At 42.9% G+C, this 24,162-nt stretch overlaps 1 protein-coding gene and 1 long non-coding RNA gene across 2 annotated transcripts in view; one reads left to right on the top strand and one right to left on the bottom strand.

Annotated features, from left to right (window-relative positions):
- Nucleotides 1-24,162, bottom strand: part of LOC135216987 (uncharacterized) — a 183,210-nt gene that overhangs the window by 19,363 nt on the left and 139,685 nt on the right. The window lies entirely within an intron of this gene.
- The window catches only part of LOC135217284 (zinc finger protein Xfin-like), a 113,498-nt gene continuing 93,929 nt past the window's right edge, over nt 4,594-24,162 (top strand). The window contains exon 1 of the mRNA XM_064253033.1: nt 4,594-4,949. Within this exon, the coding sequence (XP_064109103.1) occupies nt 4,898-4,949 (52 nt within the window). The 5' untranslated portion in view covers nt 4,594-4,897. The remainder of the gene's footprint in view (nt 4,950-24,162) is intronic.

The raw sequence follows: 24,162 nt of genomic DNA, 5'->3' as shown, positions 1-24,162 counted from the left end.
AAATGCACTTGAAATCTTTGATAAGTCTAATGAATAAGGAAACTTACCTTTGATGGACGAGAGATTCAGTTAGGTTACTCTTTTTGTTTTGTTTGTTATCAGTGTCCAGAGAATACCACGGATAGGGAGGGAAACAGGTTCAATGATGCATCGGATTTTTTCTTCTTCAAAATCCAAAGAATACATTTTATTGTGAGATACTTTATTATCATCGGCCTAATATATTCCATCACTCCAATACGGCACCTCCGCTCCCCTCCACATCTCAGGCTAGTCGATCCGACTTCTCGCTACGAACTCCATCGCATGAAAGCATCACTGATAAGGGTTATTTTAAAAACGCCCTCACCGACAACGGAAGCCTTAAAATGTCTGTTTATAAAACATTTTATGTTCAAAGATTCTTTATCTTTCATTCCCCAAATATTTGCATACACAAGAACGTCAACTTTCATATTTCTTATCCTTTCAGCCACTTATAATGTGCGTATGGTAGTAGGTCAGCCATACAAGTGGAACTAATTTTAATTAATTTCTATTTAGAAGAAATGATTAGCTACAGAAAGATCAGCCCAAGAAAGCTTTAATGAAAGTAAGCCTTTCTTAATGTATTCGTCTTTTGACTCCCACAGCTGTCCAAAGTGTCCAGATGAAACAGGATGATATGCAATGAATTCGATAAAAGATAAAAAGACGGAATTATATTAGTTTGATTTTTTATGATTGCTTTTTTACTTTGAATAGCTAAGTCTGTTAAGCAATTATGAAAATGATAAGAAAAAAGGAGAACATGGCCAACAAAAAAACGGGAATAATCAAATAAAGCAGGTTAATATAGATATTGTCAATTTAAATATTCATTCGCAATATGTATCCGAGACAGTATACTGCTGGAAATAGACCTAGGCTAATCATGTGTGAAAATCAGAAGTCAAATTTAGGCCCATCAAATGTGTCATGCAAATTATTTTATTGATCAAAGGACAAAATTAGTTTAATTAAACATCGCTTTTAAAGAATGTTGACGCCTTAATGTATTATTTATCGGCTGTAGGAGACGAAATGACAAGAACCCAGTGCAGTACGATACGTTGAGTCAAGAGTCGAGCGGCAGCAAAGCCAACTTCAAAATACTATATGCTGTCAAGAAGGTAGAGTTGAGAATAAAATTAGAATTCGGTGACCCATCGGTATAGATTTTCTTTACTTTGCAAAATAATTATCTTTGATATGTTGATAAGTCTACTCAACTCTAATGTAATTTATTTCAAGTATAGGACCCTTGAAAGGAAATATTATTTATTGTTAAGTAAATAATCTGGCACCTGCATATGGCAATATCTCCACAATGAACAATGAATTAAAAAACTACGGCAATTCTTCGTGGGCCGACTGTACTTGCATGAATATGTGGAACAAACACTGGCGCACCAAGGTTATACAAGTATTTTACATGAATAGCAGCAGTAGTAGTTGAGTAGTTCTTTGTTAAGTGAGTTTACGAAATTAATGACACAAAGTGTAGTAAAACAATTAATTAAACGGATGCTGCTAATATAGTAGATGCCACTACAATAAAAAAGAATTATAAGAATAAGTACTGAAAAACATTAACACAAATTAAGACATATTATAAAAACATGGGTCTTTGCATAACGTTGTGTTTATTGCAAATATAAATAGTAGCAATACAATTCAATCTTATCATAATATCACTGAAACATCGATAATCACTAAAATTACTAGAAGACAGACAAGGCCACGCGATTTACCCAGAATTTCATTAATACAACAGGGCTACAAAATAACAAGGAACGTCGCATAAAAATACACGACACCGTTCAAGACTATAAACTTCTCCTAAAGCAGAAAAATCCAACCTCACCCCACCAGTAAACAAAACATAAAAAAAAAAAACAACAATAATAAATCAATAAAAAATAACCTTCTCCAACTCCAATTTCTCCCAAAAATCAAATCACTTCTTGCCACCTGCACCTGCATATGGCAATATCTCCACAATGAACAATGAATTAAAAACTACGGCAATTCTTCGTGGGCCGACTGTACTTGCATGAATATGTGGAACAAACACTGGCGCACCCAGGAAATATACAAGTATTTTACAATGAATAGCAGTAGTAGTAGTAGTAAAAGTGATTACGATAATGACACAAGTGTAGTAACATAATAACGATGCTGCTAATATAGTAGATGCCAGTACAATAAAAAAAGAATTATAAGAATAAGTACTGAAAAACATTAATTTGTGTTAAGACATAATAAAAACATGGGACTTAGCATAACGTTGCGTTTATTGCATATATAAATAGTAGCAATACAATTCAATCTTATCATATTATCACTGAAACATCGATAATCACTAAAATTACTAGAAGATAGACAAGGCCACGCGATCTTACCCAGAATTTCATTAATGCAACAAGGGGCTACAAAATAACAAGGAACGTCGCAAAAAATACAAGACGCCGTTCAAGACTATAAACTTCTCCTAAAGCAGAAAAATCCAACCTCGCCCCACCAGTAAACAAAACATAAAAAAAACAATAATAAATAAAAAAATAACCTTATCCAACTCCAATTTCTCCCAAAATCGAATCACTTCTTGCCAGTCATGAGGTCCATCTTTGTGAAATTTTCATAAAACTGATCCATCCCTTAATGCGTAATTCTATTAACTAAACGGGCAGACAAACAAAACCAAAAGCGTGGCATCGCTATTGGATGTAATAAATGTTTCTCTTTCATATTTTGTAAATGTATTTCTGCTTTTGTGACATTCAAGAAATAATCTGATGGTTGTCTTCATATTTTGGTGAGGTTCGTTTTCAACAAATCCATAGCAGTGTGGAGTTGTGGATGCAATAGGACGTCCCAGGTTATCTCTAGTAAAAACTTTCTCAGAGAGAGGATCCATAAACCACTAAAGTAGTTCAAGTGGAGTCGAGTTACTTTACCAAGTGACAGAAGGACTTCTGGTCTACAGCCATACTGACAATTGCATACAGCCTTCGGCTGTCTTCAGTCAACAAAATCTCTTCCCGTTTTTTTTTAAGACCAAGTGCCCCAGGCAGAGGAATCCATTCACAAATTCCAATTTGAGTACTGACCCTAGTATTAATTTGGAAATAATTTGGTCTCAAATATCAATTGCTAAGCAAATGAGGATTGTAGGAGATAGATCAGGTGTAAGAGGGCCTCTTCGTGAATAAGCCATTTTCTTAGGCTTATTTTCCTCAGTGATCATAATGCTCATGGTCCCCCTTTTATAAATTTACCTTCGTGTCAGTAACATCCTCTTAGCTTCAAGACAATTAGGTTCTCGCTTCCTTAATATGGCAATATCACGAAACTGATCGAGGCCTTTCATTTCAAATGAGACTTGAGTTGGTTGTGTCAGTTCTGCACTAATGTCATTGTAAAGGATAGTACTCAACCATTCTTCTTATTGAACACATATTCTTCTAAAATAATTATGACCAAATACGATTTAATTGACTTAGTACACTTTCCACACAATACAAGACTTGAGCAAAGATTAACCTAATAACCAAGACAATGACAGATTTCGGCATATTTTCCAGATGAAAATTTTTTCTTTTTTCAAAAAAAATATCTGAACCACGGTCCATTCCCATTGGTAGTTTAATCGGTCTGAAAATAGATGGGAATGAAATATAGGAGTTCGGGTAGTGGCCAAATATAAAATTTCTCGAGAAACACCAGATTAATCCTTGAACTTATGCATAGAGCCAAAATTACAGAAATTATTTAAATAACACATCACAGACGAGATATTTAATATACTAAAAAAAACAGTTTCAGTACAAGAACACATTGCCTACTGGATTAGTAACTTAAGTCATGGGTAGAACCAGAGTTGGCTCTCGAAAGTTCGAAGCCAGTCTTATTTGCCTAGCGTTGATTAAGAGAGGTTTACCTATGTATCAAATCTACTTTCGTATACGTATGCACAATAAATGTAACTGACTTTGGATTCTAACACACTAAAATTCTTCCATTTCCATTTGTGGAAGCCATAAAGTCTTCCATCTGACAGAATTTGGACACTTCTGGTCGAGTTGAGTCTTACTATATCTATTCATACTTGATCATATTTACAGGCCATCCTAATGCAAGAGGTTGGCTGATGTAAGGCCAGCTTGGCTAAATCTAACCACGCCCATCTTTTCGAGTGTTTTTCTTCAATGCCACTGTCATTTTATTATTATTTTTTAAAAAAAACATAAATATCCAATACCCTCAACACCTAAGGCGAAGCATGACTTTTTCAATAATGGAACTCGAAATGTTATTAACTGGGGAGTAGGCGCACTTCTAACACTGGTATCTGATACACCATATTCACTAAGGACAAACCTAAAATAAGATCTGGTGTGTGCCCAGTCGAATTTAAAGTACAATCAATATTGTCAATCAGTGGATGTGGTTCGAACAGCTCATTAAAGACGAGTGTATTATGGCTTTCCTGGTAGTCTACCCATTTGTTACGTCCTTACAGGTATATACTTAAATGGCAACCACTGGTGTACGTGCCATTTCATTTTACCAACGCAAGAAAGGAAGGCATGTCTAGGGGGGAACCGTATCCGCAGGGAACAATGCATATACCCCACAAATAAAAGATATTACCTTACATAGATTGTCATCTGTTCTGTGATGTACAATCAACATATTTCGTCAACGTGGGGTGAGCAGAAACCCTGATAACGTGACTCATATCGTCCGCTGTTTTGTTTGGTGACGTCAGAATACAGCGCAGACTAGTGATTGGTTGACGACATCAAGGCTTTCAAACATGGCGGATATCCCTTTGTGAAGAAAGGCCTTCGGGTCTTAGTTAAATATTACAAAAATGGCGAGTTCTGAAATTCAAACAGGAGAATCAGCCCGACATATTAATCAAGGTAATATTCTGGGTCCTTCTGATGTTCAAACTAGGCAATCACGATTTCAAAATGTGGCAAATCTTGAGCGTTCCAATTATGCTTCTCAATCCAGTTTTGGCATCGAATTTTGGAACTTCTTTTAGTTAGTAATGAAGTATAAACATCTTGTGAAAAGATGACAACAGACGAATAAGTCCAAGACAGAGGTCTTCCTCGATGCCTATGGTCTTGTTTGGTTGAGGGAAACAAAGGAGCACGGTGATGTTCTTATGAATAAAGCTGCCTTTCATGTGTATGGTGAAAGTAATTGTGAAATACACAAACGTTGCAATAAATTGCTGATGCGGGAACGATTACCTTATCAAATCATTACTGCCTATTAAGGAATAGAGAAGCTCAGCTACCTATGCCCCAGCACAATGCATGGGAACCTTTTTGTCTAAAACACATCACCTCATCCCTTTATTACCAGTACACTACCTATGTTATGCTAAATCACAAGAATGAAATTCACCAGGGTATATGAGAACACTACTAGCATGAAACACCTCTTACTAGGTATACCTAGCTAGGTACTACTAGAGTAGAAAGTAAGCCTAACCTGTACCCAGGTCCTTCAACAAGTAGTTACTGTAACATCATAGCATAAATTTTGTCACGCCTACATGCCAGATATACTAAAGTGAAACTAGCTAGCCTATAGCAACATATCCCTAGCCCATCTTTAGGTTAACTAGGTATGACAGGGACTAACCCAGTCTACTGTTATCCTAGACCAGTTCACTTCATTAGTATTATCGCAGGTCAAAAACAACAAATCTTACTTGATAAAATAGTTTACTGCATACATGACTTGGTGTACTTGTTATAGGCTTAAATGTCTTAAAACTACCTATTTAAATATATCCATCTCTATAGATATTAGGCTAGGGGTCTAATTTATCATTGTGTACGACTCTTCATTGCATTTGAGGGAAACTAAAAAATTGGACTAAATTACTCTCCCTTAGGGGGGATAGCACCGTCAGTGTACACCTCATGTGGTACAACTTAGGGATTACTTAAGGGTCTTGGTAATATCCCTTTGGCCCCTAGCTGTAACCTCTTTCATTTTTTTTAATTGTAATCTGTTAATTTTTTCTTTCTTCCATCTTACTTTCTACCCTCTCCTAACAATTATTGCATAGTGCAAGCTGTGAGGTTTTTAGTGTATAAAGGGCAGAAGCTACTTTGCAAGTTATCATAGCAAACCACCTTTTAGCATATTAATAATCTTTGGTTTTGGTCCTATGTACAATTGAATACCCTGTACAGTATATCAAATAGAGAAAAAAATCAATACAAATAATAGGATAAGTACCGATAACAAAAATAAAAATTCTGAAATTCTCCCTATTCTGCATTTAAACTAGGTGAAGTTGTTCTGGAAGCTCCCTTCTCTCCCACTCATAGCATTCAATGAGGACTATTCATCACATTAACTACTTAGCTTTTTTGACAGCATGTGTGGGGAAATTCTATTTCTTGTGCTTAGAGCAAATTTCATCACTCTCACTGCCCTTGACAGACTTGTTGCATGCTCACAAAACTTTCTAACACATGGATTACAACTTCATTTCTGGGCTCAGCTCGTGTCGCTTGCGCGAAATATCCTTTAATCTATTATTTCTAGGGTAAATGTACTAACACATACCAGAGAATAAATTAAAATAAAAGAAAAAGGTCAGTAACAACTGACTCGCTTCACCCTCTAGGAGGGTGTCGTATGAACACTAGGCGAGTGAGACCACTACCACGAGCCAATGTGCCAATAGAAATCTCCCACTACAAAACCCTCCAAGAGGGGAGCCGTCCCACAGAGAGAGCAGCTCGTACTACTACTACTCCATCATGCTTGCGACTGCTGCGCCTCTGGTGGCCATTCCTTTTTCAGTTAGCTCACACGAGTCACACGTGTTATTTTTCTCTCTGTGATTTTGTGCCCTTTCTTCGGATTTTCGATAATGGAGCGTGCAGCTATTGCAGCAGCTAAGTTAAGTACTCAGTATTTACGGTTAGCGAGTTTTTTCGTCCCCGAGACAGTATTTGCCGTTTTTTTTTTTTAGGTACAAATACGTTCTCGGGGCTGGCAAGCATGGCCAGCATGGTCCTGCCGCATGTTGGGTTGCGTTCTTGGTCTCCCATACCTAGAACATCCCTTATTAATTACGCTCTATTTTTTGATTATCTGCGTCGTTAGGTCTACTCAGGTTGGTCATACATGTATGTATTTCACCTTATGTAGGCTTTTTCTATCCAGACCCTAGTCCAGGTTCTTAGTATCGGCCCCTGTCTAGCTTTGAGTGGTATTACTCGCCTTCGGGCTAGTCGCACAACTCCTGGATTTTTTCTCCTGCTTTTTTACCTTCTTTCTTTCATTTTTATTATATATATTTATAATTGTTTTTGTCACTGTGAGGTAGTTAGCGTCTGGCTTGAGCCTAGGTCCCGGCTCGTAGAGCTATTCTTACCGTTGATCAGTTCGGTCGCTTCCACATAGCTTCTTCTGATCAGTTGTTTAGCCCTATGGGCCTATATGCTACCGCTTTTCAGTTCAGGTTGCTTCCCGATAGATTCTCTCTGATCAGTTGGTGGCCTAGGCTTGGTTACTGTATCTTAGTTACCGCCTCGTGGTCACTACGTGATCACGAGTCAGCCAGACGCCTGCCAGTCCCCCTCCCCCATCTCCGCTCTCCATAGAGTCGGGTGGGGGTGGGTGGGTCGGGTCTGTCCTTGCTCGCCCCAGCATGCCCGAGCCTGGCTCCCCCTCTCCCCCTCCACCGGAGGGACCTGGGAGTCCGACAGTCCCTGGACTGGTTACCGACCTCTCCGCTTCTCGGCTCGGCCGGGTGGTACGTTGTGGGGGGCCCTGGCCTTCCCCCCTCCGTTACTTCCTTGCCGCTCCGGGCTAGCTCGAGTCTGTATGTCATCTCGCCCTTCCCTCCTTACTAGAGCTCCTCCATATCGGAGCCCAGGCCCTGGTATCCAGCGGAAGGGTATAGTCCACCGTAGTTGGACCGGAGCATACAGTAGGTCTTTAACTACCGTACCGTATTGCTGAGTTACTACACTCCGCTTCACTGGACCTAGTCCGGTTCATGCATGACATTGCATGTAGGTTTAAGTTATCTTTAAGTTTATCTTAAGTTTCTTAAACCATCCCTACCCCTCCCCTTTCATTTTACCGGATCCTCTCGGGATTATAGGCCTATTCAGGCAATGCAGGGAGGGGTTATGCCCAAAATTTTTTCCGAGCTCCGGCATGTAACGGAGTTCTTTGTCCTTAGTCTGTAAGTGTTCCCCCTTTAAGATACTCATGTGTCTTCCCACTTACAGGCCACCAACTGTGGAGCATCCGGGATGTTCCGCTACACTTCAGGGACCCCTGTGGACACGAAGTTTGCGGTCCCATGCTCCATGCGCGACTCCGCACGGGGACAATCCAGTCTGGTAACCATGAGACGTGTACCATATGTTACGATCTGGTGAGCCAGCTTTTGGAAGGCGTAAGTATTCCTTTCTCCGCATGCTGCTCCGCTTCTTTTAGTACTTAAGTTACGTTATTTACTTTAACTTAAGGCATCTAGTTTAAAGTTATATTCTAAGTTTTAGTTTTAAGTGATTCTTAAATCTAAAATATACCCTCTCTTACAGGCTCCGGCAGTAAGAGATACGGCACTGGCTACCCTGCGGGCTGGGTCGGAGGTTTTGCAAGAACGCCGCCAAGGGTCAGCCCTACATACTGGAGAAGCGATAGCTCTGTTAATCTTTCCACGGAGGCAAGGCGACTGGGTACGTCGACCCTGGTAGAGGCGGACCCCTCTATTGCCTTTATCCAACAACAAAAACTGGCGGCCTCCTTAACAGAACAAGACCAGGATATCTCCACGGATGTCGCAACCCTGGATATAAACGTTGAACCTATGGTAGGTATAGACGACCTGTTGGTCGAGGTAAGTAATGCAGGTACCCAAGGGTCTCCCTTGGGAGTGACTGTTTCTTCTACCCCTGCAACCTCTCCATCCTTCCAAGGCTTTACGGGTGATGAATTATATACTCCTCCAGAGGCTTCGGTTAGACCTAAGATCAAGTCCAAAACATATGACCTTGACTAAGACGTCATCGTCTTCGAAGAAGACGTCCTCGTCTTCTTCCTCGCGCAAGTCTCCGGCTCGTAATCGGCCCAGACAGGTCTAAAAGGGTCTAGCTCCGGCTCAAAGTCCTCAAAAGAGTAAACCTAAGGAGAAATCCGCACCCCGGCAGTATCACCAGTTCCACTACCTTTGGTGCCTATTCAGAGCCTCCCCTCCACCTCCGCAGCAGCTCCGGCTTTGGACTCCAATGCTGGCCTGTTGCAACAGGTGGGCGACCTAGTGGGCTCCCTTAAGACGAGTATGGAACATATGATATCCCGCCTGTCGGACAGGATCACTTCTCAGGACACTATTATAGCCGGTCTAAGAGAAGCCCCTCTTGCCTCTCCCTCAACCTCCAACACTAGCGGATCTCAGCTTCCCCCGCATGACTCGCTGCCCGCTTTCTCCATGAACAATCCTTGGAGAGTAGCATCATACGCCCCCTTCCAAGATGGTCTTCATCTCCATACCGGAGTTTGGAACTCGAAGAATAGAGGACTTCGAGTTCTACCCGGAAGGCCTACAGCCTCCCTATTCATAGGCTACGCTAGGCTCACGCCTTCGGCTATGGTTCGGGATGACAGGGTACCAAAGGAGACAGTCCTCTATTCTCGAGACCAGGCTCAGCGAGAATGGCTCAGATGTTTAGAGGACATGGACTGTTCGAACACCAAGATCCAACCATTCAAAAGTCCCTTTACCATTTTCACGATGGACGGGAGTACCCCGCTCCCTTCCTAACCAAGATAGCTAGGTCGACCATCTCAGCAGCTCAGAAAGGGGAACCCATGCCTCAGTTAAAGAAGCAGACCCCACATCTCCGTTGCTCCCTTCAATTGGAGAATTGTGGGAAGACTTGCCTAATACTTTCACAGCTGGCAAAACTCAAACCTGACTGTGCTATGGAGCAGTTTGGTGTGAAAAGCTGCCCAGGCTCCCTGATAGTCTTATTCAAGCGGAATTTGACTCGAAAACACGATAGCCAGGTCAATCAAACCTGATGGCTATGTCTGAGGTAGCAACCATGGCTTATGGTTCAGAACCAATTTTTAAGCTTATGACCAAAGCCTGACTCAAACGGTGCAGTCAGATATGTTCGAGTTTGCCACTGCAGAACGAATTGTAGGAAGCATGTCCTGCTAGAGGCAACCATTCGTCATGAACCGAAATAGGTTACTCTCTTCTAAACATCTGGGGCGCAGATCTCTTCCCAGAGGCTATGGTAAAGGAAGTCCAGGCAGAGGCTACGAGGTTGAACCAGAGCCTTAAGGACCGTTGGGGTCTTACGGCTAGGAGAAGGCAAGACCTGACACCAAAAGGTAAGGAAGGGGCAAAGGAAACCCAGACGTTTCCAGCCTTACCAAAAGAAGCAACCGCGCTTCCCTCAACAAGTTCCTACAGTGCCGTTAGTGCAGACAGCCCAGCCCTCCACGTCTAAAGGTCAATCACAGCCTATTTATGTGATATCCCCTCAGCCTCAGCCCTCCACCTCATACGCCATCTCTCCAGCTTACAATCAAGCCTTCGAGAGTCAAGCTTCTCAGAAGTATGACCGCTCGAACAAGGGAGGCAGAGGTAAGCGGTCCTTTCGTGGGAGAGGATCGGGAGGCCCCTTCAATAGGGAAAGCACTTCAGAGGAGGTCGAGGGGTTACCAGAACCAATGAAGAACTTCAGGTAGGGAGGGAGGCTGTTTCACTTCGCCACCGGTGGAAACTTCAGCCAGTGGGCTCAGAGCATAGTGTCAAAAGGGCTGGGTTTGGAGCTGGTTGACGAACCCACCTCCGGCAGCCAGACCTTTCCGTCAACTTCCTTCCAAGGAATTGACAGAGTACGCAGAGGACCTCTTCAGAAAGGAGTATAGTCAAAGTCAAAAGGTTAAAATTTCAAGGTCGCTTGTTCAGCGTTCCAAAGAAAGGCTCAAACAAAAGAAGGGTAATCTTAGACTTGTCCGCTTTAAACTTAGCCATCCGCTGCGACAAGTTCAAGATGCTCACGATCTCACAGGTGCGGACCTACTTCCCCGTGGGGCCGTCACCACCTCTATCGATCTTACAGACGCCTACTATCATATCCCTATTGCAAGCACTTCCGTCCCGTATCTGGGATTCAAGATAGGAGATCAGACGTTCTCCTTCAAGGTAGTCCCGTTCGGGCTCAACGTGGCACCCAGGGTTCACGAAGCTAGCGGAAGTAGTAGTGCAACAGCTCAGAGCTCAAGGAATTATGGTAGTAGCGTATCTCGACGATTGGTTGATCTGGGCCCCATCAGTCGAAGAATGCAACAAGGCCACACTGAAAGTGATCCAATTCCTAGAATACCTAGGATTCAAGATAAAACAGATCCAAATCAAGACTCACTCCAGAGTCAAACTTTCAGTGGCTAGGCATTCAATGGAATTCTATCCTCACACACTCTGTCGATTCCATCCACCAAAAGGAAAGAAATAGCGAAGTCAGTCAAGCAATTTCTAAGTCACAACTAGCATCCAGGAGAGCTCAGGAAAGGATCCTCGGCTCTCTCCAGTTTGCTTCAGTAACGAAACATCTTAATGAAAGCCAAACTAAAAGATCTAACCAGGATCTGGCGCTCACGAGCAAATGTCAGGTCCAGGGACAAGCTATCTCAGTGCCTCTGATTCTAAAGAAACCGGCTTCGGCCGTGGGCAAAAGTCAAGAATCTGTCAGTGTCAGTTCCTCTTCAGTTCCCTCCCACCAGGGATCACCATCCACACGACGCGTCCTTAAGCGGCTGGGGAGGGTACTCCAAGTCAAAAAGGTTCAAGGAATTTGGTCACCCCAGTTCCGTCAGTTCCATATAAATGTACTGGAGGCAATGGCAGTTTTCTTGACTCTGAAAAAGATTACGCCCACCAAGGTACTCCACATAAAGCTAGTCTTGGGACAGCGCAGTGGTAGTACATTGCATAAACAGAGGAGGCTCCAAGTCGCGTCATCTAAACCACGTCATGATAGCCATCTCTCCCTGGCAGACAAATTCAGTTGGCATCTTTCCTCCACCCACATAGCTGGAGTGAGAAACGTCATAGCAGACGCCCTATCCCGATCAGTACCCCTAGAGTCGGAATGGTCTCTAGACGAGAGTTCGTTCCAATGGATCCTTCAAAGAGTCCAGGGCTACAGGTGGATCTCTTCGCATCACAAGCAAACCACAAACTACCGCCGTGTTATGTAGCCCCAACCTGGACCCTCGGCTTACGCACGGACGCCCTGGCTCTGGACTGGAACAATGGGAGAAGATTTACGTCTTCCTCCAGTGAATCTCTTATGAAGGTATTAGACAAACTCAGGACATTCAGGGGTCAAGTGGCTCTAGTAGCCCCAGACTGGCGAAGAGCAATTGGTACCCCATGATTCTGGAACTGGGCCTTCGTCCCCTTCGGATCCCAGTCCCAAGCTCTCCCAGTCAGTACAAACGAAGACTGTGTTCGCTTCCTCAGGGATTCTCAAAACCCTAACTTTATGGATTTCATGAAGTTTGCGGCAAAAAGAGATGCGAATATGACCCTCAGAATATTCTTTCCTGGAATCGATAAAAGGGATTCAACTTTGAGGCAGTATGATGCTGCCGTCAAAAAGTTAGCAATCTTCCTGAGGGAGTCAGATATCAGATTCATGACAGTTAATTCTGCTATATCCTTTTTCAGATCTTTATTTGAAAAGGGTGTAGCAGCTAGCACTATTACGACGAAACAAGTCAGCATTGAAAAAAGATATTTCAATTTGGATTTAACATAGACTTGACAGATACCTATTTCTCGTCTATTCCTAAAAGCATGTGCTAGACTTAGGCCCTCTGTCAGGCCTACGTCAGTTTCATGGTTCTTAAACGATGTTCTAAAAACTGGCTTCCGAAACCGATAATGACACTGCTCGTTTATGATGCTCCTAAGGAAAACTCTGTTTTATTAAGCTAGCTTCAGGAGCAAGAATTTCAGAACTGTCGGCTTTATCCAGAGATCCGGATCATGTTCAATTCCTTCCCACAGGGGAAGTGCTACTTTCTCCGGAACGTAGTTTTTTAGCAAAGAATGAAGATCCTTTGATGAGGTGGGAACCTTGGAAGGTATTACCCCTTCCGCAAGATGTTTCCCTTTGTCCAGTTTCAACATTACGAGCCTTTCTATCCAGGACCTCCTCTTTCCTCATCGGGGCCCCGCCCCTCTTTAGGAGGGAAAAAGGTGGTACTTTATCCACTAAAGGCATCAGGCAACAAATCCTGTACTTTATCAAACAAGCCAATCCTGACTCCTTTCCAAAAGCACATGATGTCAGGGCAGTAGCCACCTCAATTAATTACTTCCAGCATATGAATTTTGATGATTTAAAGAAGTATAACGGATGGAAATCGCCGACAGTGTTCAACGTCACTACCTTAAGTCCTTGGAAGCTCTGAAATTCCCAGCAGTAGCAGCGGGTAACATAGTTTCCCCTGACTCTAGTTAGATTATAGTAGAAGATTCAGTCCTCCTTTCTACCTGCCTCACCCAACAGTTCGTCTATTCCTACCTTGTTCATTAGCTTAGCATTCACCTTGTGTCTTAGCTGCTTTATGATTATATAGTGTCCCTTTTGTCTGGTTAGGGACACACACAGCTGATTACCATACTGATCTCATAGATGTTATCCCCTTATTTTTATGCTAGGGGATACATCATATTACAATGGTTACGGGTTTTGTATATTAAGTCATATACATTCCTGAGATATATATTTTTGTGATTGATCAAAATATTTATGTAACTTTATATTAATTGCTATTTCTATTTTGATACATGTTGTTACACAGATTTATTATGATAGGTAATCATTTTACCTATTTGTATATATGTAAATTACCTTATATATTAACATAATTAGTTTTAAGGGTAATTTAAGCATAATTCTGATTTGTTTTACTGTGTATTTTGTATCTTTTAGCAATTATATTCATTCATTTATTTGTATCTTTTATTTGAGACCTATTTGTTTACTTTCTTTACAATCTTGTGCTGTTTCTCTGGTACGATTTCGCGCAAGCGACACAGCTGAGCCCAGAAAAAGGATTTTGACGTAAGGAAAAATCTATTTCTGGGCGATTGGCTCGTGTCGCCAGCGAAATACCCCCCCTACCCGTCCCTTCGCTCAAGATTGTCTGCTAACTCAGGATGGCCACAGAGGCGCAGCAGTCGCAAGCAATGGGATGGAGTAGTAGTAGTACGAGTGCTCTCTCTGTGGGACGGCTCCCCCTCTTGGAGGGTTTTGTAGTGGGATATTTCTATTGGCATTTGGCTCGTGGTAGTGGTCTCACTCGCCTAGTGTCATACCGACACCCTCCTAGAGGGTGAGCGAGTCAGTTGTACTGACCTTTTTCTTTATTTTATTTATTCTCTGGTATGTGTTAGTACATTTACCCTAGAAATAATAGATTAAAAGGATATTTCGCTGGCGACACGAGCCATCGCCCAGAAATATGATTTTTCCTTACGTCAAAATCCTTTAATTACACTGTATAAAACAATCACTGGACGACACAACACATTCAATCATCCATCAAAATTCTTGAATGGTTCAATGTTGTGTGAGGGTGGATTCACTATGATTAATCAAAATTGACTGATTCCTAACATGCACAGACCAACCCAAAATCAATGCAAATCTTGTTACCCATGCTTTGAATGTTTCAGTGTCTGCATCAGTCACAAAATATGAACTACTGAGTGCACTTTTCACAAAAAAAGCTAATAGTTGAGGTCATCATTAAATATTCATGAGTCAAAATAACTAAATGATCAGTTTAGGGGGGAGACATCAAAAATCATATTGGCATTAGGAGCTGCCTCTACCTCAGATAAGCATCTTAGAGGGAAACAAAACAGAAGATACTGTATGTCTTTAAAAAAAAGTACTAGTGAGTTCCCGTATCCAAGTTTAATCTGGAAATGGACGGAATACATAATGATGAACCCATTAGAAGCCCCTCTCAAAAAGACAGATATTTTAGTTATGGAGTTACCCAAAGCAGCTAATACTGGACTGAGAGAAGATAATTCTTCTTCAAGAGTTGTAATGTATTCAAGCCAATTTAAGTAAAGCTGAAACTTTGTGAGCCAAATTAATGAAATTGTGAATCGGATAGTTATTGCAATTAACCGAAATTTCTTTTTTATACTATATAGTCTTGTGTAATGTTTTATATAACACATACAGGCAATTGTTAATTGTTCAAAGCTCCACAGATTGTTAACCACTATACCTTAGCCCCAGCAAACTTGCCCAGTACCTTAGCTCCCCCACTAACTTGCCCGGTAGCTTATTATTTAATTTTAAAGCACATACACGTATTTGGAAGCTGTTTATTTTCCAAAAGTTTATTTTTCATTTGGAATTTATTTTTTCTTCCATTAAATATTATGAATATTGGTAGATTAGTTGTCATAACTACATCCCAAGAGCAAGGCTGTATGTACAGTGCTCTGCAAGCAATGTTTACTCCTTGTTCTAATTATATTTCAAATGGGCAACAATAGTACCACTGCAATATAATTTTCATTTTCTAAGACTAAAATAAGGTTAAAGTGTAGTTGGGTGTTTTTATCAAAATCCATAACAGTAAATTTTCCATCCTATTCACTGACACACCTAGGGTTACAGTTGTAACCTGACATCAATGTGAACTGATTGAGGTCTGCATAATATTAATTTTAACCAAATTTTCCTGATTTATTTTTGTTACATTACCCAGTTACCAATGGTCTTTGAGTTCTCCTACATTGAAGATTTGGAACATTATGATGGTAATTATTCATAATTTAACCACATAACATTAGTACGTATATCTATTAAATTTTATGTGAATATTTTTTCTTTATGTCAATGCAAAAATGCAAATAAAAGAAGCTTTTGTTCTTTATTATTCGTTTTGTTAAAAATTTACCCCAAGACCTTAAGAGGTTTTGTGGCATTCATCCATTCCTTGTGACTAATTGATCAAATTTATGAATTTGTAAGTTACTGCGTTTAATGGAAAAGACTAAATACAGACAGTCCCCAGTTAACGGCGGAGGGGGCTCTGTTCCTGGCCGAGCGATATCTGGAAACCATTGTTAAGTGGAACATCTCAATAATTATGGAATATGTAAATGCATTTACATTGCCATAAGCACCAACAAACCACTTAATTGTGCCGTTAACTAGTTATTAGCATGTTATAACCACTTACGGGTGCCAAAAATTGCTTACAGGCACCAAAAATCTAGCTGATTGGCACCCTGGTGGAGGGTAAGAGACAGCTAAAATACACACAAAAAATTAAAAATAATAACGGGAAACAACAACAATTGTTTGTAGGATATCAATCCTTGGTTCTTACCTGTCTGGGGGCAGAAGACTTCATGATTACTGTCATTTAGTCTGCATGCCTCAAGAGCTCAGCGAGGTAAAGACTATAACCGAATAGCCCTTCTGGATCATGTCAATGGGGGCTAGACCCGCTTACGCGACAGAGCCTGCATGGATCGTGCCAATGGGGGCTTACCCGCTTACATGGCAGAACCTGACCTGTATCTTATCAATGGGGGCTAGCCCTCTACATGACAGAGCTTTAGGTTTTACATAATGCACAACGAGGAGACCCACAAGTTAATCCCGACCACCTGACCCTCCTAACCATGTTAAATCTATGAATTGAAAGGGGTTATTCCTATAACCTCTTCCAATCAACCATAAAAACCAAACACCATAAGCATAAAATTACATAAACTAACCTAATTAGGATTAACCTCAGCTCCTCCTCCCAGCATCTAAAATCCGCGGGAAACTCTCACATCTCTTAGTATGAGAAGCGAACACCGAGTTACACTTCCAATACGTGGACTCTATTAGGGGGGCTTGAAGGGACCACGTTTTATGAAAGGCCATTGAGGTTGCTATGGCCATCACTTCGTGTGCTTTCACTCTGAGGAGCCTAAACTGTTCTTCTCCACATTTAAGATGCGCTTCCTTAATAATGTCTTTAATGAAAACGTAAGGGCGTTTTTTGAAATAGGTCTTGTTGGATCCTTGACCGAACACCAAAGACTTTCTTGCGTACCTCCCAAAAGAGACTTTCTTTGTAAATAAAATTTTAGAGCTCTTACAGGACATAAGGTCTTCTCCTGTTCTTCTCCGTAAGAGAAGAAAGTGCTTTCACTTCGAAGCTTCTAGGCCATGGTTTTGATGGGTTTTCGTTCTTGGTAAGAAGAGAGGCTTAAAAGAGCAAATCGCAGCCATCCTTCTTAAAAACCCCACTCTGCCTTCTAACGCTTGAAGTTCACTTACCCTTTTTGCTGTAGCTAGGGCGAACAGGAACAGAGACTTCCTTGTCAAATCTCTAAAGGAAGACTTATTGGCAGGTACGAATTTTCAGACATAAGATAATGAAGGACTATATTCAAATCCAACGGGGATTCTTTGCGTTCTGACTTTTTGAGGTCTCGAAAGACCTAATAAGATCATGTAGTCCTTATTGTCCGACACATCCAGGCCCCTATGCCTGAAAACCGAGGCCAGCATACTCCTATACCCCTTGATCGTAGAGACAGCTAGGCCACACTTTCTTCTAAGGTAAAGAAGAAAATTGCAATGTCAGTTATAGAGGTACTGGAAGAGGATACCTCATGCACCTTGCACCATCTTCTAAAACACCTCCCACTTCGATGGTACACTCGTAACGTGGAGGGTTCTCCTGGCTCTTGCAATGCTTTGAAGCTTCTCGAGAAAACCCCCTCGCTCTAACGAGTCCTTTGATAGTCGGAAGGCAGTCAGACTTAGAGCGGGGGAGGTTTTTGTGATACCTGTCAAAGTGGGGCTGTTTGAGAAGATCGCTCCTTAGTGGGAGCGATCTGGGAAGATCCACCATCCACTCCAGTAACTCTGTCACCCAATCTAGGGCTGGCCAAAAGGGGGCGATCAACGTCCGTTTCGCTCCTTCTGAGGAGGCGAACTTCCTTATTACTTCCCCTACTAGTTTGAAGGGGGGAAAAGCGTACCCGTCTAGTCCTTCCAATCCATGAGGAGGCTGTCTATCGCTATGCTCTTGGATCTGCAATCGGGGAGCAATAATTCTCCAACCTTTTGTTCCAGTTGGTTGCGAACAAGTCTATGTTCGGCCTTCCCCATAAACCCCCATAACTGCTCGCACACTTGAGGTTGAGGGTCCATTCGGTGGGGAGGACTTGGTTTTTTCTGCTTAGCAGATCCGCTCGAACATTTCTCTCTCCCTGTATAAATCTCGTTAGCAGAGAGATCTCCTTCTCTTGAGCCCAAAGCAACAACTCCCTCGCTGTCTCGTAAAGGGAGAATGAATGGGTTCCCCCTTGCTTTCTGATATACGCTAGGGCTGTCGTGTTGTCGGAATTGACCTGAATGGATCGATCCTGAGATCTGCCTTTTGAAAGTGTAAGAGAGCTAAGTGAATGGCTTTCAACTCCTTTTTTGTTTATGTGCCAGGACACCTGCGCTCCTTCCCAGGTGCCTGACACTTCTTCCGAACCCAACGTTGCTCCCCATCCTACATCCGACACGTCTGCAAACAACGCTCGGAAAGGGCTCTTTATGTGTAAGGATACTCCTTGACAGAGTTTCTTCGGTCTAGCACCACCGAAGATCTTGCTTGATCTTGTCCGTGATTCTGAACGATTCTTCGAGGTCCTGGGAACTCTGATCCCAGTTCTCCTTCAGATAATACTGAAGGGGTCCTTAGGTGCAGTCTCCCTAAGGAAACGAACTGCTCCAATGAGGATATGGTTCCCAGCAAACTCATCCATTCCCTCGCGGAGCAATGTTCTTTCCCTAGAAAAACTGACACCTTTGAAGGCAGCGTTTTATTCTCTCTGTTGATGGAGACGCTAGAAAACCCCGAGAATCCATCTGAATCCCCAGATAAACTATGTTCTGCTGGGGATCCAGCTGGGACTTCTCGAGGTTGACTAGGAGTCCCAGTGACTGTGTCATCTTTAGTGTTACCGAAAGGTCCTCCAGACACTGATCCTTTGACTTTGCTCGTATTAGCCAGTCGTCCAAATACATCAAGATCCTGATTCCTTTCAAATGTAGCCAATGCACCACATTCCTTAGGACACCCGTGAAGACTTGAGGGGCCGTCGAACAGTCCGAAGCAAAGCACTCGAAATTGGAAGACTGTGACATGAATCTGAGGTATTCCTTGATGCCGGATGAAATTGGCACATGGAAATAGCATCTTGAAGGTCCAGGGATACCATCCAGTCCCCTGGACGAAGAGCAGAAAGCACAGAGGGAAGAATGTCTCCCATCGCGAAACTTCTTACATTGATCACAAAGAAGTTTCAGCGGCACTTTTACGTCCAAAACCGGCCTCCACCCGCCCGAGGCTCGGGTTTGGGTACCAGGAATAGGCACGGTTGTAGAAACCAATGGTGCAATGGAGATCTTGAAACCGGTTCTATTTTGCCCTCTTTTGCAGCCATTAAAGTTCTAACTGCTTGCAGGAGAGCTTCGACTCTTGACAGGATTCTTTGTATCTCGACCGTTAACACTTCCCTTGGAGTTCTTGTTAAGGGAGGCGGATTATTCCCTGAAGGGGATGAGGTATCCTCTCTCGGGAGGTATAGAGAGGGTTCCAAAAGCTGTCCGACCCCCATCTCTGCGCCCAGACTCTGGGCCAAAGTGCGAAAGTCTTGGCGCCATTACAGCTATTTCTGGAGGAGGAACTTCTTCATTTTTGCCTTCCCGGCCAGGTCTCCCATGGAAGGTTTCCTTCTTCATGGTGTCCGGTCTCCTACCTCCTAAAAGGGGTTCTTGAGGAGGAAGGGAGGGCTTCCTCGAAAGGGCTGCTGTGAAGGTGGGGCTTTACTCCTTCTTTGGTGGAAGGGAACAGCAGGCCTTTTTTGGAACCCTCTTTGCTGGGACTGTGTCAGTAGATCCTGCGTAGCCTTACCAGCTAAGGATTTTTGCTATATCCCTCCCACAGTTGTCCTGGGGTGGGAAAAGGTGGGTTAGATAGTGGGAGAAATATAGCAAGGTCCGACCTCTGTAGAGGAGAGACTGACGTTGGACAGGAAAGAAAACCACTAACACTGATCCTTTTTTTCTTTTTTAAATTACTTCCCGAATTCCCCCAAAAAAAAAAAAAAAACAAAGGCAGCCACTTCCACCGAAAAACCGGCCATCACACTGCTGTCTAAACAAGGATAATACACTCGAGAGTTACCTTACCAATACTGGACAAATTCGGGATCTTTGGGGCTCTCTTTTCGCAAATGGGCTCCAGAGGGCCCAGTCCATTAAAAAAATTAAATTACTTCGAGTGTTCCTGAAAGAGGACCATTTAGGAGATGATCTAGTTCCACACCATCCCCCACCAACGGTCGCTTTGCTGAGAGTAGATGGTGCGCCTCCCGTTGAAAGAATCGACTAAGGAAAGCGTAATCTTGCATCTGCGGATGGAAGGCAGTCCCTAAAGGCCCATAGGGGTTCCCTGGGTATGCGTACCATCTTCCAGGCTTTACCGTCCAACTTTGGCAAGGGGAGGACATTGGAAAAAAAAGAGTCTTGGGTGGCCGCTTCTCTTTTAGTTTTGTTAAAGACCACTCTCCAAAGCCTTTGAATGCTTTTTTGTCATGCTAAGGGTAGGAACGCATTTTTCACGAAATGAGGATGTTTTGGAGGACTTTGTGCTTGACAAACAAAGATCCTAGAGGAGGGGCGGATCCGCTGGTTTGAAGCCTTATCCCCGAAAAACTCCTTCAACAAACAAACAAAAGGGACAATCTCTTATAGGTCAGAGACTACTAAATCCACTGGTAATTCCTCATCCGAGGACTTTCTTCTAAGTCTCCGGCTGGGCCAAGGGGGGGGGGGGGGTGGGGGGGTGGGGGGGGCGGGGGGGGGTGGGGGGGGGGGGGGGGGGGGGGGGGGAGGGGGGGGGGGGGGGGGAACCCAACCAAAAAAAACCCTTCGAAGGAGAGCCGGTTCTTGTAGAAGTAGAGAGGATTCTTCTAAAAAGAAGAACGATCGGTCATCCAGGTGCGGACCTATTCTTGCTAACTGCAAGGCGCAAGGGAGGCTCGTAAAGGCAGGAGATTCTCTCAGTAACCTGGTTTTCTACCAAGGAGAAAGGGCTCCTACTTCTCAGAACGAGCTCATAAATAGTGAGAAAGGGGAGTCTTACTCCGACCTAAGCTCCTACAAGGGTTCCTGGGCGACCTGCCTTGGACTCCTGGATTCCTCTTGGACTCCTGACGCCTGCTTGACTCCATGGCGTTCGGCTTGGAACTCCTGGGACTTTGCCTTTGCTTGACTCACTGGCGCCTCGGCTTGACTCCATGGCGACCTGCCTTGTACTCCTGAAGCCTAACTTGACTCCTGGCGTCTGCTTGACTGCCCTTGGGCCGGCCTGTCCATGACTTCCTGGTAAGCTTTCTTGAGCGCCTTCCCTCTCAATAGAACTCCTGGCGTCTGGTAAAGCTCTATAAGCCTACTATATTCTTGGCGCCTACCTTCGGCATCTGTCAAAACTCCTTGGCGTTTGAAAACATCCTGTTTTTCTTAGGCTCTTGACGCCTAAACCCATGGTCCTCAGTAGAAGGAGTCCGAACTCTGACCTCTACGTAAAAAGAAAACGTTAGCTGGAGCGGTTTGCTCTGCGAGCGGCATACCGCTGGGAACAACTTTTCTTTCTATACAGAGGTGAGGATCGCCTTAAAGTGAGAACGAGAGTCTCTCATGGTGGGGGACGAAACGGCCTGCTTAGAGTGAGCAAAAACTTCCCCTTCCTTCTACCAGGAGAAGAAAAACTTGGATCTCTTCAACTCGGAAGGGAGGGAGTCTTTCCCTTCGAGATGAAATCCGTTATGTAGAGCGGCCTTACCAGGGAGGATAGTTAGTTTTCCTGGAGTAGATTTAACAAGCAGGAAGAGCTTAGTCGGGTGTTCCTGAGGCACTGGAGACGGTCTTCTAGCCTTCTTGTTACTATTCTGAAGGAAAAGAAATTCTCTGGAAAGCGGCTCCCAGGGTGCTCGAATCAAAAGCGCTTCTTCCCTTTCGGTGCAAACCCACAAATCTCATTCAACGGGGACGAGGACTTCGAAGCAGAGGGCTCCAATTCCACGCCTAGACGAGGGAGGAGTCCTACGGGTGGACGGAAAAAGCACCTCTTCCAGGATGCTTTTCTACGGCTATCCAAGGTGGCAGCCTGGGTCGTTTACTTCAGGATCTTGCCGAAAGGGACGCCCTGATCGTTAGGGATGCTCCAATCCATCCCTCCCGCGGGCTTTTGACCATTCCTCCTCCCTGGTCCTGGGAGCTTTTGGAAGAGGGGTCTAGGCCTAGGAGCAATGCGGAGCCCGATCAGGCGACCCCTTCCAACTGCACTGGGGTCACTTTGTACTCACTGACAACTTGTTACCTTGCGTTTTTCCATGGCTTTAAGGCTGATCCTGAAGCTCCCTGATCGAGGAATCTTCAAAAATTTTTTTTTTTTCTTTCCCATTTGTTGAAAGGCCGAATGCCTTAGATTCAACGCAGGGAGAAGGGGCTTGAGGTTATGGGAGAAACCATCATTAGCTTGCTAGTTTCTAATTCAGGGTTCAAATGAACATTGATCTACTCGAGATTCTTGCTGAAGCATTTTTCTAGCTCTATCCTTCTCCTTTTCTTTTCTAATTAAGAAAGCTAAATCCCTTGCCATCCTTGTCTTTAAGTCCCTTTCACATTCAGCACAAGTTCTATCAAATGCACACTCAGGAAACCTCTAACATTTCTAATACAACAAGGTGTATGGGAACTCTACCTCTGCTTAAACAACCTAGTTTCTGCCATTTCGTCCCATGGCCAAACCACCCACCCTTAAAACTTAGGTGTTACCATATTCAGCCATATTAATAAGAAAAAAAACCAAATCCAAGTTCCTAACATCAGTCCACAATAAGCGTTAATTACCAATCCTGAGAAAAAACAAAGAGTACTTCACCCAAATCAGTTCCAAACCAATTCTCGGCAAAACACGAGCAGGAATTCCAATCAGGAGAGACCAAAACAACAGTTGTGGCCGGCCTCTCAGCGACAGCGAAAAATCTGGCTTAGAAAAACCACGGGAATGGTTCTGGAATACCTGCCAAACCCAGCGGCCTGGGGGAATGGTTCAGATCACCTGAACCTAACCTGTAGCGTGTGCGCGAGTTTTGGAATTCTGTCGGGACGACGGAAGTCTATAGCTAAGTAATATTATCTGCCGGGTAAGTTGCATGTATAAAAATAAAAATAATTACATAGTTAACTTCAGAAACGGAAAATGAGGAAGTGTTGTTCTTTGTTAATTTGTTAAACTTTAATACAAAATTTCCACACAATGCTTTACCATTTATGTGTCATGGACCCAACAATATATTAGACTTTTGTGCTGGAGAATCTCTTCCTTCCTGAAATTCAGGTTTGCTTTGCTTTCTTTAAGCACAAGGGAAAACATCAATTAAAAATTTGAATTTGGAATTGAAAAAAGAAACGATGGACTTCTACAATACACTGTTACCTTTAATGGCGGTAAAATATCAATAGCTTCCAATTACGCCATAATTAAAGCTCTGATAGGAAGGACTACAGCTGGCCATGGGTTCTATGCAAATGAAAACTAGCTAATAGCTAGCCTTAAAAAATGTATGGTACAACTTGGGGTTCTGTTCTGAAAAAGTAAAATTATGGGCGGTATATAGGTATACCAGTGGAACCCCCATCGTATTCGCCGTTTTCATTCCAGGATTCGCGGGGGGACTCCAACCACTTCGCGGATTTCTTCTCGGGGAACGTTTCCCTGCCATTATTTCGCTAAAAATTCGGTGCATTCGCGGTATTTTTCTATGATAAAATATTCCAACAAAACTTCTGGTTTTTTTTTTGAATGAATTTCATCAAAAATAAAAGGCTCTTTTATTGTGATTAAAACTATTAAAAAAAACCATGTAGGAAAAATTTTTTTAGTGGGTTTTACTTGAGTTTTAAACTAAACAAAATAGGCTTAAGTTTTTAGCATTTTATTTTTAGG

This window comes from Macrobrachium nipponense, chromosome 7 (genome assembly GCF_015104395.2).
Source record: "Macrobrachium nipponense isolate FS-2020 chromosome 7, ASM1510439v2, whole genome shotgun sequence".
NCBI lineage: Eukaryota > Metazoa > Arthropoda > Malacostraca > Decapoda > Palaemonidae > Macrobrachium > Macrobrachium nipponense.
This window is presented reverse-complemented; position numbering and strand designations above follow the sequence as displayed.